Source organism: Hylobates moloch, unplaced genomic scaffold, assembly GCF_009828535.3.
Source record: "Hylobates moloch isolate HMO894 unplaced genomic scaffold, HMol_V3 SCAFFOLD_22, whole genome shotgun sequence".
NCBI lineage: Eukaryota > Metazoa > Chordata > Mammalia > Primates > Hylobatidae > Hylobates > Hylobates moloch.
In genome coordinates this window covers 24969800-24985787 of record NW_026652297.1, presented here as the reverse complement: position 1 = coordinate 24985787, position 15988 = coordinate 24969800, and the positions used below count along the sequence as shown (strand labels likewise).

General features: G+C 42.8%; 1 protein-coding gene across 3 annotated transcripts in view; it reads left to right on the top strand.

The window, feature by feature from the left end:
• Positions 1 to 643: 643 nt before the first annotated feature.
• SLC18A1 (solute carrier family 18 member A1) overlaps positions 644 to 15988 on the top strand; it is a 38292-nt gene continuing 22947 nt past the window's right edge. For 2 of the 3 annotated variants that reach the window (XM_032143606.1, XM_032143607.1), the window contains exons 1-7: positions 2783 to 2906; positions 4287 to 4650; positions 5290 to 5348; positions 9390 to 9473; positions 10709 to 10801; positions 12320 to 12409; positions 12668 to 12711. In XM_032143606.1, coding sequence (XP_031999497.1) covers positions 2783 to 2906; positions 4287 to 4650; positions 5290 to 5348; positions 9390 to 9473; positions 10709 to 10801; positions 12320 to 12409; positions 12668 to 12711 — 858 coding nt within the window. Of the gene's footprint in view, positions 718 to 2659; positions 2907 to 4286; positions 4651 to 5289; positions 5349 to 9389; positions 9474 to 10708; positions 10802 to 12319; positions 12410 to 12667; positions 12712 to 15988 lie in introns of those variants that run through there. The other variant, XM_032143605.2, reaches the window with a different exon arrangement.

Here is a 15988-nt window from a genome sequence, read left to right as displayed (position 1 = left end):
ATTTGCTTTTTCGTAAATTGTTTATATTCTTTGAGCCACCAATGGTTTAATGTCAGAATAATATAGATCATTAGAGCCTCTCAAGATCCCACAAGGAGCTGCACTTTCTGCTGTAGTTAACCATCCAGTCGTCCATGCAAGAAATATTTATTGGATGCTACCACGTATCAGGAACTGAGCCAGTATTGAGATGTGAAGACACAGTGCACAATCTAAGCCTTTACAGAGGCCATAGATGTTGGGTTTTTACGGCTTGAGAACAACGTGCATTGTTTCTTTCCAGGAAGCTAATTGGGGTACATGGAGCCTCTTTGACTAAGCAGCAAGGAACAGGAACTGCACGCTGGTTCCATCTTGGCTTCCAGTTTGTATTCAGACCCAGGCAAGAGTTAAAGAGTTCGATGATAGATAAGCACAGAGGCAAAACAGTGCAGTCCAGTGCCTCTTTGCTTAGGATAATATCTGCCCTCTCTATCCTCTCCAGCCCTGCCTTCCTGCCTTTGACGCAGGGAGCTAAGGGTCTGAATGAACCCTGTTGGAGGTTGCAATTAAATCTTTGTGGACAAAGGCACACACACGCACACATACACAGCATCCTCAGATAACAGGAGGCAATAAATCCATCAGCACATCCACATTGAGAGAACAGTATCCCTGCTGTCTTGCTAACAGCTGCCAATACCTCACTGAGTGCCTCACACCAAGATGGGCTCCAAGGTAAGATTTTGTCTCTCTCCGGACAAATTTAATCTTTCCTTGGGATTCGTGTCTCTCTCAGAGGATTTCGACTGTTCAGTAAAGTTTACTATTGATTCGTTGGCAAATTCCTGGTTTTGTTTGTTTTTGTTTTGAGATTTTGGTGTGTATTTTTCTCTCTCTTTGTAGTACTTACTTCATTCGCTATGCTTTTTAATTTTCCATGGCTCGTGTTTTATTCTTATCCATGCATATCCTAAGTCAATTTGTATTCAGAAATACCTCATTTATACAGAGAAATGAAGGATCGTAAGTAATTGCATGCATTTACTAGTTAAAACTTAACTGAGAATTTGGTTCACTTAGGACCTTGGTCACATTAATCTGTAGTAGTGAGATGGTTCTTCCTGCCCTGGGCTTAGAACACAGTAGCTCAGTGCTTGGGATACTCCTAACACCTGAGGCTGACTACTGAATTTCAGTGATAATCATTTAAAATCATTTACTTCTTTAATTACAAAAGTAGCTCATTATTGAATATTTAGAAATACACAGAAGATAACCGAAGTCATTGATTATAAATAACTGGCGTTTGAGTATCTCTCTAGTCTCTCAAAAATGTGCCCATATATTTATATTTAGACAATTTCCCTTTTTTACTTAACATTATAGTAATAGTATTTCCTACGTCATTAAAATTATCTGAAAATATAATTTTTAAGAGCTGCTTAATAATCCACCATTAACATGTTTGACTTTTTTCACTAAGAAAAATAATTCTGCAATTGATCTTTTTGAGTATAAGTCTTTCGCTGCATCTGTGATCTTTTTTTTTTAGGATGGGTTCCTTGAAGTAGAGTTACTAAGTCAAAGAGTATACAGTTTTTAGGGCCCGATAGATTTCATGACGGTAATCTATTTTAAAATTTAAATGACTGGTATTGTCAATACCACAACAGAAGCCACATCAAAGAAAATGAAATTCTCTCCAGAAACTGTTATTACTTGAAGTTTGACAAGGTACTGTGACTTAATGCTGACTAATGATATGAAATCCTAAATGGCGAACTAATCATGAAAGTCAATATTTTATTTTCACAGACATCTTTCTGATTAGGAGTTTGTAGCTCAAATAAAAGAATGAGTGTGCTTCTAGAACCACAGAGCAAGGGACCATGGTAGAGGATAAACCTGCAAGTTGAAAAGCTTGGGGTTTCATCCCAGTTTGGCACTAATTGTGCAACCCCAAACAAATCTCCTAACCTCCAGAGGCTCAGGTTTCTTGTCTATGAGATGAAGGTTGGTCTACACCAGTGTTTCTCAGTGGGCAGCCCAAGTGACACTGTGCCACATGAAATATTTTGGGGTAGCACCTAGAACAGAGGCCATACTTTTTTTGCATGCCACATAAAATAACTTTTGAAACATGATATCAACATCTATGTTGGTTTTAAAATTTTTTTGAGAGTTAGGGGTCTTGCTATGTTGTCCAGGCTGAACTCAATCAAACTCCTGGGCTCAAGATATCCTTCCACCTCAGCCTCCCAAGTAACTGAGACTCCAGGCACATCCCACCATACCTGGCAGTACCTCAATATTTTCAAAGAGTGGATCTAGAGGAAAAAGATGAAGTAAATGATACTACAGGTAGTCCTCAGATATGACATAAACCATCAAGGTGATAGGCAAATAAATGTCGGATGTTTGAAAAGCACAGGGTTAAGCGATCTGTAGAGCATCTATTTTTATCTGGATTTATATCTAGCCATTAAATTCAAGGGAAATTAATGGCTAGATATAAATCCAGACATAAATAGCTAGTAAGCAATGCTTACCAGGAAGGCATTCTGGGAACCAGGTAAAGTTATTGAGACATATAAGAAGTGAACAGTGATACAGACATTGAGATGTCTCCAAATATCATCCTACTACTTGCAACTCTTTGCACTTTTCGTTTTAATAGTGAGTTTTATTCATCTGGGCAGACTCCCTCCCCTCTTCCATAAAGGCTGCAGGAGACCTGTAGCTGTCACAGGACCTTCCCTAAGAGTCTGCAGGGGAAGACTGTCCCAGCCCGGCCCTCACCATGCTCCGGACTGTTCTGGATGCTCCCCAGCGGTTGCTGAAGGAGGGGAGAGCGTCCCGGCAGCTGGTGCTGGTGGTGGTATTCGTCGCTCTGTTCCTGGACAACATGCTGTTTACTGTGGTGGGTACGTTTGGGGGTGTTGTGCTGAGGGTTAATTTGCTGTGGGCCCCAGCAGGCAGCATACACCCTGCTTGAGTTCAACAGTGAATCCTTCTGAGAATGTTCCTTTTTATGCTCAAAAAAAAAAACCACACAGAGGTTGTTGGGGACTGGAAAAAAAGCCCTGGAGAAAATGCAGTCTGACACTTGTCAAACACAGCTAAAAGACTCAGGAGGTTCAAAGAGCAGGAGGTCCAGAGAGGGTCTGTCTGGAGAAGAGGATGGCCCGGAGCCACAACTGGCTGTGCTTTTCTTCCTCCCCAAACTGTCTTCCCAAGGTGCTAATGACGCCAAGTGCCTCTGAGGCAGCGAGATCTTCTCACAGCAGTGCCTTTCTGGCCTCTGCTCTATAAAAACAGCATATTTTATTTGGATATCCGATTTCTTATCAAGACCTTGCCTTCCATGTGGTTCTTTCCCTCAGAATTCTGCTTTTTTTAGTTGATACTCTCCTAATCATTACATTAAGTTATACCCGTGTATAAATGGGCACTAACAGATTTCTCCTCTTGGGTAAAACATATGTTTTTAAATAAGGATGTTTCTGAGACAAGTTGTTAATCCAATACAATCACTTCTCATTATTCATAGTTCTGTAGTTATAGTTATGCTCTATAAAGTTGCTATAAACACTGAATTAGTGAATACTGAATCATTGCTCCCAGGGGAAACACACACACACACACACACACACACACACGCACACACACACACACACAATTATAATCTTAAATCTTAAACATCGTGGTAAGTCCTACTTTCTTTATAAAAGAGAAAAAGAAGTTCAGAAGTGTTAAGTGACTTGCCCAAGGCCTCTCCACTAACAAGTGCCAGAGTTGGGATTCAAGCCCTGTCCAGGGGTCCCAGAGCTGAGGCTCCTCTGGCCACCCTGCCCTGCCTCCTCCCATCCCCTCCTCTGGCCAGGTCTGTGTGAGAGCTGGACATGTCTGTGAAATGTCATGGTAGTTCAGTGTGTGTTGGTTTGGGGGGTTACATGTCGATCTAAGTGAGTAGGAGAGTTAGCCAATGTGGAAACCATGAACAATGAAGACTAACTGTATAAGGTCAGAATTTAGCTACTTTAACTAATAGGATAACTTGGGCAGGCACAGTCTTTTGGTAGGTTTTAAACCATGCCAATCCAGACGCCAGCCTTGGGCATAAGGCTGAACCTCATCATAGTGCCCCTGATCTTAGTAGTGGTAAGTTGATATCTGTCCTTAGCCCCCATCACCTGTCCTCCTTGGCTTTCAGTAGAATTGACATCTGTCCTTAGCCCCTTGAGTTTCAGTGGTAAGATGACATCTGTCCTTAGCCCCCATCACTTGTCCTTTTTGACTTTCAGTGCCAATTGTGCCCACCTTCCTATTAGACATGGAGTTCAAAGAAGTCAACTCTTCTCTGCACCTCGGCCATGCCGGAAGTTCCCCACATGGCCTCACCTCTCCTGCCTTTTCCACCATCTTCTCCTTCTTCGACAACAACACCATGGCTGTTGAAGAAAGCGTGCCTAGTGGAATAGCATGGATGAATGGCACTGCCAGCACCATCCCACCTCCAGCCACTGAAGCCATCTCAGCTCATAAAAACAACTGCTTGCAAGGCACAGAATTCTTGGGGGAAGAGAATACATGGGTCGGGGTTCTGTTTGCTTCAAAGGCTGTGATGCAACTTCTGGTCAACCCATTTGTGGGCCCTCTCACCAACAGGTATCACACTGGGTGCAGTGCCCCGCGGGGTACACAGGAGTAGGAGGACTAGAAAAGTATAGAAAGGGGGTTGGAAGGGAAAAAGAAGAAATACTCACTTGTCTGGTTCCCCAGGGGAGCCAGCTATTTGGAAAGCTCATTACACCAAGAAAAACATGTTACTGATGAAATGTCATGGAATCAGATTTTCTTAGTGATATATTGAGTATTGAGTACTGAGAAGAGAACCATGAACATCAGCGTGCTGTGATGTTATATCAGTGACCTGGGCTTGCATGGGAAAGCATGGCTTGCATGGGAAAAGGGTATGAATGGGACAGTCCTGTTGTAATCTAGAGCACTGGCTTCCCAGGAGTTGTATTTAGGATTATTCTGATATTTTCAAGAGATATACACTCTACCTAGGCTATCCTTTCTGGAAATGAGAATTTTGGCCCTGACCTATGGTCATATTTTCATGTTTGTTTATTTGCTCATATTCATCCACATGCCCTATTTCATCTCCACACTACATTCAGAGGCATGTTTTACTGTACACCCAAATAGCTGCATTTCTGCTCCCACTTACATTTAATAATGTAGTCCAAGTGTATGAGTGCCTGTTGGAATTGTATCTTTTTTTTTTCAATTCCCTTTTAGGATTGGATATCATATCCCCATGTTTGCTGGCTTTGTTATCATGTTTCTCTCCACAGTTAGTAAGTAATTTGCTTCCTCTTTTCTTCCCTTCACTGATTACCTTTGATTTTATCAAGTGAATGCGGTGTAGATAGCAGGGTAACCTAGAAAGTAATTAGGCATCTGACTAAGCAGACTGGGGTATTGATTTAAAAGCTCTGCTGTTTTTGGTATGTGGACTACAACAGTAGTGACAATTCAGTCTAGTTGGAATTGGTCTACTCTGCTGTGGAAGAACAGATATTTTATTTACTTCAGCTGGACATAATGAAAGCTGTTTGAATATGTATGCTATGGGGTGTGTGTGTGTGTGTGTTAACGTATGCATCAGTAATCCCTTGAGCAAGTTTAATACAAACTTTCCATCTACGGGAAGCAATGATGTTATTTTGATATGCCACGGTAAAGGGCAACTCACAAAAAATTGGAAATTGGACAATAACATCTGGAAAATTCCAAAAAGCCTACTGCTTTTCAGTAAAGGACTTTAGAGGTTAAGGTTAGAAAAGTAAATTTGCTAAAGAAACAAGAAAGAGAAAGATAAATAGTCTATCCAGGATCAGCTAAATGTTTCTAATAAAATGGAGATGGGATAAACACAGTACATGAGAAAAATAAGTCTGAAAATTGATGCTGAGAAGTAAAGGAAGAAGGAATGAAAAGGGGTTAGCGTTTGCAGGTTAAAGCAGGGGAAGGCAGCCTGTGGATCCAGCCTTGGTTCCCGATCGCCCTGCTGATCCTCTGCTCTCCACCAACACACCTCCTTCTCCCTCGCATTTTTCTTTTTTTTTTTTTTTTTTTTTTTTGAGACGGAGTCTCGCTCTGTCGCCCAGGCTGGAGTGCAGTGGCGCAATCTCGGCTCACTGCAAGCTCCGCCTCCCGGGTTCACGCCATTCTCCTGCCTCAGCCTCTCCGAGTAGCTGGGACTACAGGCGCCCGCCACCTCGCCCGGCTAATTTTTTGTATTTTTAGTAGAGACGGGGTTTCACTGTGGTCTCGATCTCCTGACCTCGTGATCCGCCCGCCTCGGCTTCCCAAAGTGCTGGGATTACAAGCGTGAGCCACCGCGCCCAGCCTCCTCGCATTTTTCTTATACCTTTCTGTTTCTTGTCTACTTTCTCTCTTTCTCTTCCTCAATTTTTCTTCTTTCCCAGCACAGGACTTGATTCCTATCAACCCAATATTTAACAAGAATTTGTTGCATTCTGGGCTGGAAGCCTGCAAAGTGCAAGAACTTGAGATGTGAGGTTCTCTCTGAGAACTACATCTTCTTTGTGAAATTTTAGCTGACTTGAAGAAAATGAAGAAATTCAAATTAGCACTGTTCATGGAACTTCTAGAAGTTCAGCCTACGTTAGACAGCAAATTTAAAAATAATAAGATGCCAGATGCCCTATTTCATCAAATGAAGCTTAAGATTTATTCCACACAACTTTATGCAGTGCATGTATAATGTCCAGATGGCCATAGTCACATAAAGAGTGAAAAGACATGATTCCAGGTATCAGAAGTGTATATGATGGTTGCCTGGGGAGACATGACACACACACTGAGAAGTAAGAGAATGCAATGTGCTAGTGTATCTGAGACGTTTTAGCATGATATCCTTGCCTGATTCTCTGCCAAGAACTCATGTGTTAAAAGCTTTACTTTTAAAGTAAACTGTATGTGTTAAATAATTATTGTTTAACTAATACCAAACTATATATGTTAAATAATTGTTATTTCCATAGGATAGCTGTGTTGCTATATGGAGTTGGCCTAATTCTAATCAAAAGAAAGTACATTTGATGTTTAGGGTATCCTTGTCCAATGTTCTAAAAAATACTTAAAAGAGATTGTTGATGACCATTACTACCCTTAACCCCTCTACCCCCTAACTAGGAGCCATGCTTAATGTAATCAAGAGTGAAATGGTGGCCCATGTAAAGGGTCCAAAGTGAAAAAAATAATTGCTTTGGTCTTCCTAAATAGAATGACCAACTCTCCTGGTTTGCCTAGAATTGATGGGTGTCTTAGTCCATTTAGCATTGCTATAAAGGAATACCTGAGGCTGGGTCATTTATATTAGAAAGAGATTTGTTGGCTCATGGTTCTGCAGGCTCTACAAGAAGCATGACACCATGCTTCTGGTGGCCTTCTGGTGCACGCCTCAGGAAGCTTCCACTCATGGTGGAAGGTGAAGGGAAGCTGGCTGTGCAGAGATGACAGAGGAAGCAAGAGAGAGGAAGCAAGAGAGAGGAGAGGGAGGTGCCAGCCTTTTTTTTTAACCACCAGCTCTTGAGAGAACTGTAGAGTGAGAACTCACTCACCACCTAAGGAAGGACATTAAACTATTCATGAGGGATCCGTCCCCATAACACAAACACCTTCCACTGGGCCCCATCTCCAACACTGGGGATCGAATTTCAACATGAGATTTGGTGGGGACAAACAACCCATATCCACGCTGTAGTGAGGGGCTTCCCAGATGTAAGACTTTCTGTTTTTGTGGGGGTATTCTGAGTTTCAGTTTTAAAAACAAGGAGGTTCTGGGCAGACCAAGATGAATGGGTCACTCTATTCTCAAAGGACATTGGAAGAGTAGACAGAAAAGATTGGAAATAACAAAGTCTGAGAAAAGATGCTGATGGCCAGGAAAGGAGAGACCAAGAATGTGCATCTTTGGGAGACAAGGAGAAGTTCAGTGTGAACATGTCTGCCGGGAAGTAATGGGAGAAGATTAAAAACACAACCAAAGACATCTGTAATGAATGGGCAAAGGGATTACAATTCTTCTGATTCAGACACTTCGAGGAGATTATTCTTACCCTAGGAGACATTATTCTGGAATTGGAGGTGAGACATGTCTGGACTTAACTACCCTGACCACCAGCACCCTCTGATTTAGTTTTGTGTTGCGGGAAGTCAGGGACCCTGAATGGAAGGACCTGCTGAAGCCGTGACAGAAGAACATAAATCATGAAGATTTCATGGACATTTATTAGTTACCCAAATTAATATTTTTATAATTTCTTACACCTGTCTTTACTGCAATCTCTGAACATAAAATTGTGAAGATTTCATGGACATTTATCACTTCTCCAATTATCAATACTCTTATAATTTCTTATGCCTGTCTTTACTTTAATCTCTTAATCCCATCATCTTCGTAAACTGAGGATGTATGTCGACTCAGGACCCCGTGAGGATTGTGTTAACTGCGCAAATTTTTCATAAAGCATGTGTGTTTGAACAATATGAGATCTCGGCACCTTGAAAAAAGAACAGTATAACGGAGATGTTCAGGGAACAAGGGAGATAACCATTAGGTCTGACTGCCTGGGAGTCTGGCAGCACAGAGCCATATTTCTTTTACTGTTTTGGATGACATATTCCTGTTGGTTCTCAGTTTCTTGGGTGTCCATCTTCAACAGACTGACTCTCTTCAACGGCAATAACTAGATGTTATTTTTATTTTGCCTTTTCTACAGAGTCTAGCAGAGCTGCGCATTCAGTATAATTTAATACATGCTGATTTTGTCTGGTTAAAAGATCGTTCAATATAAGATATAAAAAAGATCTGATTGTATCACAAGATATTATTTTCTACCCGATTCCTATAATTCTCGAAGCACCTACTTACTGTCACTGTACTCCACATGATCCTGTGGGACCAAGCAAAGGTAAAGACCAGATCTGGGTGTTGCACATGGAGGATCCAGGAGTATGGTCTAAGAACCAGTTTCCAGCCTAGGACACTGAGCTTCATGGACATCCCTCATTTCAGTGGACAGAATGTTGGGTTCTTGGCAAGAGATGTAGAGACTCAGCCTTCCGTCTGCTGTGTGGTGACTTGGTTTATACTTGTGTGGTTTCTCAGTTTTCTTGCCATTTAAAAAGCAAAACTGAGGAGTGGGAGATTGAAAAGACAACTCAAAAAACAGGGAACAGTCATCATGCTTTATTAAAAACATATGCATCATGACTCATATCTGCAGTATCACAGGCATGTTCTCTGGTGGCTGGGGAAGCAAAAGCAATTTGCTAACTGCAGTTATCTTGCTATTCTCTCTGCCTAGTGTTTGCTTTTTCTGGGACCTATACTCTACTCTTTGTGGCCCGAACCCTTCAAGGCATTGGATCTTCATTTTCATCTGTTGCAGGTAATACTGGCAACTCATCATGCACACACACATGCAGGCATGCACACACACACATCTCTTACTACCTCAGATCTTATATATATATGGAGAAATTAAGGAAAATGTTATCTGGATAGGTAGAAATTGTGATTCAGAAATAAGGGAATTGGGCTGGGCACAGTGGCTCGCACCTGTAACCCCTGCACTTTGGGAGGCCAAGGCAGGAGGATAGCTTGATTCTAGGAGTTTGAGACCAACCCGGGCAACCTGGGCAACGTAGTGAGGGCCCTATCTCTATTAAAAAAAAGGGGGGGGGAATAAGTTAGCCAGGCATGTTGGTGTGCACCTGTGGTCCCAGCTACTTGGGAGGCTAAAGTGGGAGGACGGTTTGAGCCTGGGTGGTGAAGGCTGCAGTGAGCCATCATTGTGCCTCTGCACTTCAGCCTGGGTGACAGAGCTAGACCCTAACTCAAAAAAAAAAAAAAAAAAAAAGGAATTATAGAGTTTCTAACAGGGTCCATAGATCTCTGAGCCTGACATAACTTCCTCTGCTAATATTCAGATGCAGCTAGCTCAGGTCAGAACAAGCCTCCAGTAAAACCAAGAAGAAGGGCAGGCTTTTATTTAGTGCCACTCAATGGTCCTTTATCTGTCGCCCTCTTAGTACTTTATAGGAATAATCATGTTAATACTACCAGTAATACCAGCACAGTTTTCAAAGTACTGGTGAATACAATATCTAATGCAATCCTATGAAGTTGGTATTTTATGCCATTTTACCCATGACTATGAAGGCCTGAGAGTCCAGCTGCCGTACAGCATGAGCCCACACTCTCTTTCGGGTCCCCAATGCTTTCCTGCTCTTCCCTGGGCACCCCTGTTAAATAGAATGGTCTCTGTGTGACTAGGTTTTCCTTTCCCTGACCTGCTCTGTAACCCCTCATTTAGGGAAACATGCTAGGAAATGAGAAAAATGCTATGAAACATGGTATAATCAGACAATGGATTTTCTATGTTATCCTTCCCGGAGGCCTTGCACTTTCAACAATATTCTGAACAGGAGTGGACAATGTGCGGGCTTGGGGGAATAGGGAGGGCAGTACTTGAAAAATACTATGGGTTAAGTTTTGTAAAACCCCTCAAACTGAAACTCTAGCTAAGTTGTCACTGAAGAGATAACAGGGTGGGACTAAGGGCTCTGAGAGGCGGATAGAAGGCCCCCGGGGAGCCAGCTCCATCTGTCACTCTCTGCGCAGGTCTTGGAATGCTGGCCAGTGTCTACACTGACGACTATGAGAGAGGACGAGCCATGGGAACTGCTCTGGGGGGCCTGGCCTTGGGGTTGCTGGGTAAGTGGCACCAGCTGGAGCTCTGGGTTCAGGACGGTGGGACTCCAGGAAGCAGGTGTTCCCAAGGTGTGGAAGACGAGTATTTTCCTTCCTTCGTTGGCCTCATCCTATTTCAACTCCTTCAGAAATATCACTGAGAAAAAGTGAAATTTCGTTCTTCTTAAGAAGCTGGGAAACACATAAAGGTCGGGGAAAGGTCCGGAAGCCCAGCCTGTTGGAGGAAGTGAGTCTCCCCGCATTAGAGACCACTGCCTCGCCTCGGTTCCCATGCACACACCACCAGAGCATGGCCGCTGCCAGATGCTCTGCTATATCTGTTACAGGCATAATCTCTTTTATTCCTCACTGCCAGGAATGAAAAAAGGAATGATTTTCCCCATTATAGAGATGAAAATAAGAATGGCGAAATCGCCATCCAAGATCACACAGCCAATATACAGACTCCGATTTTCTGGGCTTGGAAACCCAAGCTCCAAACGATAAAGTTACCGTTTCTTTGAGGCTCCTCACTCATACAACTTAATTGACAAGCTACATACTTTCACTTATTACATGCTAAGCACAGTCAGTGCCAGTACTGTAGGGTGGGAAGCCCCAGGCATAGTTCCTGCCCTCTAGGAGCTTACAAGCTCATCGAAAACAAAACACCTGAAATTTCTTCCCCGGCCTATGCCCCACCCTCTAGCCCCACGGGAAGCAGAGGAAACAGAATCCCCGTTATTTGTTAGTATCCATCAACCCAAATGCCCAAGCTAAAACCTGTGCATCTTGAAATCCTCTATCATGTCCCAAATCAATAAGCTCCCAAATGAACAAGCTTGTTAGATTCTCAACAGCCACTCCTGGCTCCTTGTCACTTCTGGGTTAGAATCTGGCAGCATCCTCCCTCTTGTGTGCTCCCTCCTTCCACCACGATGCTGCCTGAACAATCTTCCTGAGCCCAGAGCAGGTGGTGTTTCTCCCCTGATGTTTCTCCATGGGTCGCAAGGCCAAGTACATGACTCATCTGCATATACAAGGTTCCTGCATATGCAAGGCTCTACTTTTCTCCTTTCAAATATTCATACTCTGCTAACACCCACTTTCTTCTTTTTCTTCTCCAACTACACACTCTTTTCTGACACCTCTGTGTTCTTCACCAAGCTTCTTCCCCTCCAGATACTCTACACTTGGCAAAGCCCTCGTGGCTACCTGAACTTCCTGAGACATTGACTGTGCTTTCATTGTATGCAACATTTTACTGTCAAACTTTCACCATGCTTTAATTATTTGTGTCCCTCCCTACACACAAACACACACACAGACACACACACACACACACACACACACACATTTCCTCCACTAGAAAGTGGGCTTGATGGGGACAGGGATCATGTCTCCATCTGAATTCCCAGAGCCTCAGGTGGAGCTTAGCCCCTAGCAGGCCTTCTGCAAATGCTCACGGGGTAAATGTGGACAATTCTCACTGGATAGGACTCATCCTCACCTCTGGAATCTGTGTCTCCTTTGCCTCTCCAGTGGGAGCTCCCTTTGGAAGTGTAATGTATGAGTTTGTTGGGCAGTCTGCACCCTTCCTCATCCTGGCCTTCCTGGCACTACTGGATGGAGGTAAGTCATCATCAGAGCCTCCAGCGGGTGATAGACCAGATGAGGTTGGGAATGCATTATGTTGTGGTGTCAGTCTTCACTAAGAATGAGTGATGTGGACATATTTTGATGGATCAAGGACTGCCCCATTGTAGAAAAGAGAGAAGAAACTCAGGGAGTTAAATTTATACATAATAAGGTGGTAGCACTACAGCTGTTATTGGAGCCCCCAGCTAACCACTAGACACGCTGAACTGTCTTGCCTTCTTTCTTTCTCAGCACTCCAGCTTTGCATCCTACAGCCTTCCAAAGTCTCTCCCGAGGTAAGCAGACACAAAGCTCCATTTCTAACAGTTATACAGGATGGCTGAATGCCAGAACCCAGGCATGCCTGCCAAGTGACAAGGACAAAAGTGAAGAGGAATAGAGTCAGGGAAAGTGAGAACTGTGTTTGGATTCCAGGATAGGGTTACATTTCAGGTAGTGTGGGGGATAGTGAGGTATTTGGCTTGATGTTGGACAAAGATGGTGGAAGAGCCTTGTGAAGAATCAAAGAAGCCATGCAGAAAAAAAAAAAAAAAAAAATATATATATATATAAATAATATATATATATATATTCCACACATATATGGAGTGCATATATGTATATATATTCATGTATATCTGGAGATCTCCATATATATATATGCACACACACATATAATTATACCTAGGAGATAATGACATTGGGGACTGAGTATTCGGAGCTGTAACATCATCTCAGAGATGAAGGCTGTGGGGGCCACCTAGACAAACTCTTCTCCAATAAAAGACATCCTCTGTGAATATCCCTAACTGTCATTCTGTCACAGTTAATAAATACCAGAGTTGGTACTTGTTTGACTGTAAGCCAAAAATGGCTCTGGAAAATCCATATCCCACTACGAAGGAAAAAAGTAAGAAAGTGCATCAAGTGTAAAAAAGTTTGATCTAAAGGCCTTGACTTTGCATTCCACAGTTCGTCAAGGTATTCTGGAAGTCATGACACTAACACCTCATCATTCTTCAGGGCTTTCCACACACCAGGAGCTCAGCTTAGTGCGCCATCTATGCTGCATCTTACACATTCCATGAAATAAGTACAATTTTTAGCCTCACTCTACAGATAATGAAATCGAGGGTGAACAGAGAAGCATCTGAAAGAATTTGAAACTATGACATAATCAATACTTTTAGAGTGCCAATTCCCCCAGGGCAACTAGGAGCCTCCCGCAGACTGCTGAGATACTCTGCTTTTTACAAACTGGCTTTAGGAGTAGCATGTCTGGGTCCTGGGGAGGGAAGTCATAACCACCACCCATCCAGGACTCCTCAGGGTAAGGAGTACCAAACACCCTCTGCATAGGCTCCCAGGCCTGGAATATGCTTGGGCCCAGCACCCCTCCAGCCCTGGCCTAGGCATAGGGACACTCATCCAGGTGGTTCAGCTACTGTTTTTTATTAACTGTACAGCAGTAGTGAATTACTCAGCAGGTAAATCCAGCTTGAGATTCCAGGAAAGTGAGGCTCCCACAAATATCTACTTTTTGGAGACTGAGTCTTGCTCTGTCACCTAGGCTGGAGCACAGTGGCGTGATCTCAGCTCACTGCAACCTCTGCCTCCTGGGTTCAAGTGATTCTCCTGCCTCAGCCTCCAAGTAGCTGAGATTACAAGCACATGCCACCATGCACAGCTAATTTTTATATTTTTAGTAGAGACGGGATTTCACCATGTTGGCCAGGCTGGTCTCGAACTCCTGAGCTCAAGTTATCCACCCACCTCAGCCTCTCAAATTGCTGGGATTATAGGCATGAGCCACCGCACCCAGCCCATTCTCTCTCTTTCTAACAAACATACATTATTATTATGATTACTAATGTTTTGAGCCAGTTGACAGTAGATTGACTGTATCATTCCCTTACCCCTTGATACTTCAGAGCATTTTCCCTAAGAACAGGATTATTTCCTTATGTAATGTCAATAGAGCTATCAAATTCAGGAAATTTAACATTGATGTAATACTTTAGTCTAATTTGCCGTGCCTACTCTGATTGTGTCAATTATTCCGACAATGTCTTCCATGGAAGTCTTTTTTTCTCTAGTGCAGAGCCCAGTCCATGATTGTGTAAGACATTTATGCATCACACCTCTCTAGCCTCTTTTAATATGGAAAAGTTCTCAGCCTTTATCTTTCATGACATTGACATTTGTGAAGACTACAATTATCTATAGGGTATTCCTAAATTGGGTTTGTCTGATGTTTCTTCATGATACCGTAGCCTTCTGAGTGTCATGTCTGGAGGTATTTAATGCCCGTCGCCTCTCAGTGGTGATGTCCATTTTGATCACTGGGTCAAGGTGTTGTCTGGGTCTCTTGTGGAGTTATTACTTCTTCACCTTGTAACTAATAAATAACCTGTGGGAGACATTGTAAAGTCATATAAATCTCCTACTCCTCCTTAAATTTCCTTTCTGCCTAGATTTGTTATCCATTGATGATTCTTGACTGACCCACTCTTTACTATAATGTTTACAAAATACTGGTTTTTCTAGTTCACCAATTCATCCAAATCATCAGTTGGCACTTTGCTGTAAGGAATAGCCATTCCTCCAAGGTAGGTGGATCACTTGAGACCAGGAGTTTGAGACCAGCCTGGCCAACATGGCAAAACCCTGTCTCTACTAAAAGTATAAAAAAATTAGCTAGGCATTGTGGTACACACCGTAATCACACCTACTCGGGAGGCTGAGGCAGGAGAATCCCTTGAACCTGGGAGGCGGAGGTTGCAGTAAGCCACTGCACTCCAGCCTGGGTGACAAAGTAAGACTCTGTCTCAAAAAAAATACTCTAAAAAACAAAAAAGCAATAGCCATTCCTTTCTTACTCTCTTTATATGTATATATTTATAAATATTTATACCTAATAAGTATGTAATAATTTTATGTACATGTGATTACGTTCACAAAAAACTTAAAAAAATTTATTTATCTGATATTATCAGTGTAGAATCATGGAGTCCTATTTTTGTAGTTCATCACTCTCTTTATTTACTTATTTAATTTTATTTTTGGAGACAGGGCCTCTTTCTGTGACTCAGGCTGGAGTGTAGAGGTGTGATCATGGCTCACTGTAACCTCCAACTCTTGGGTTCGAGTGACCCTCTTGCCTCAGCCTCTTGAGTAGCTGAGACTACAAAGGCATGCCACCATACCCAGCTTAACTTTTTATAGAGATGGGGTCTGTGTGTTGCCCAGGCTGGCCTTGAACTCCTGGCCTCCAGTCCTTAATTATTTTGATGCTCAAATTGTCCTAGATTTGACAAGTCAAAGCCCATTAACTGGTTGCTGTGTCATTTTAACATAACTTCATTGCTTTTTGAGTAATGTTTTCCTTTTTGATACAAAAATATGTCCTACGTTCATCTTGTACTTTCCCCTGCCTCAGCCCTGAAATCATTTCCCCAAGGAGCCCAGGTTCTTGTTAGTAAGGAGTGGTGTTTAGAAACCAAACTATGGGGCCGGGCGCGGTGGTTCATGCCTGTAATCCCAGCACTTTGGGAGGCTGAGGCAGGTGGATCA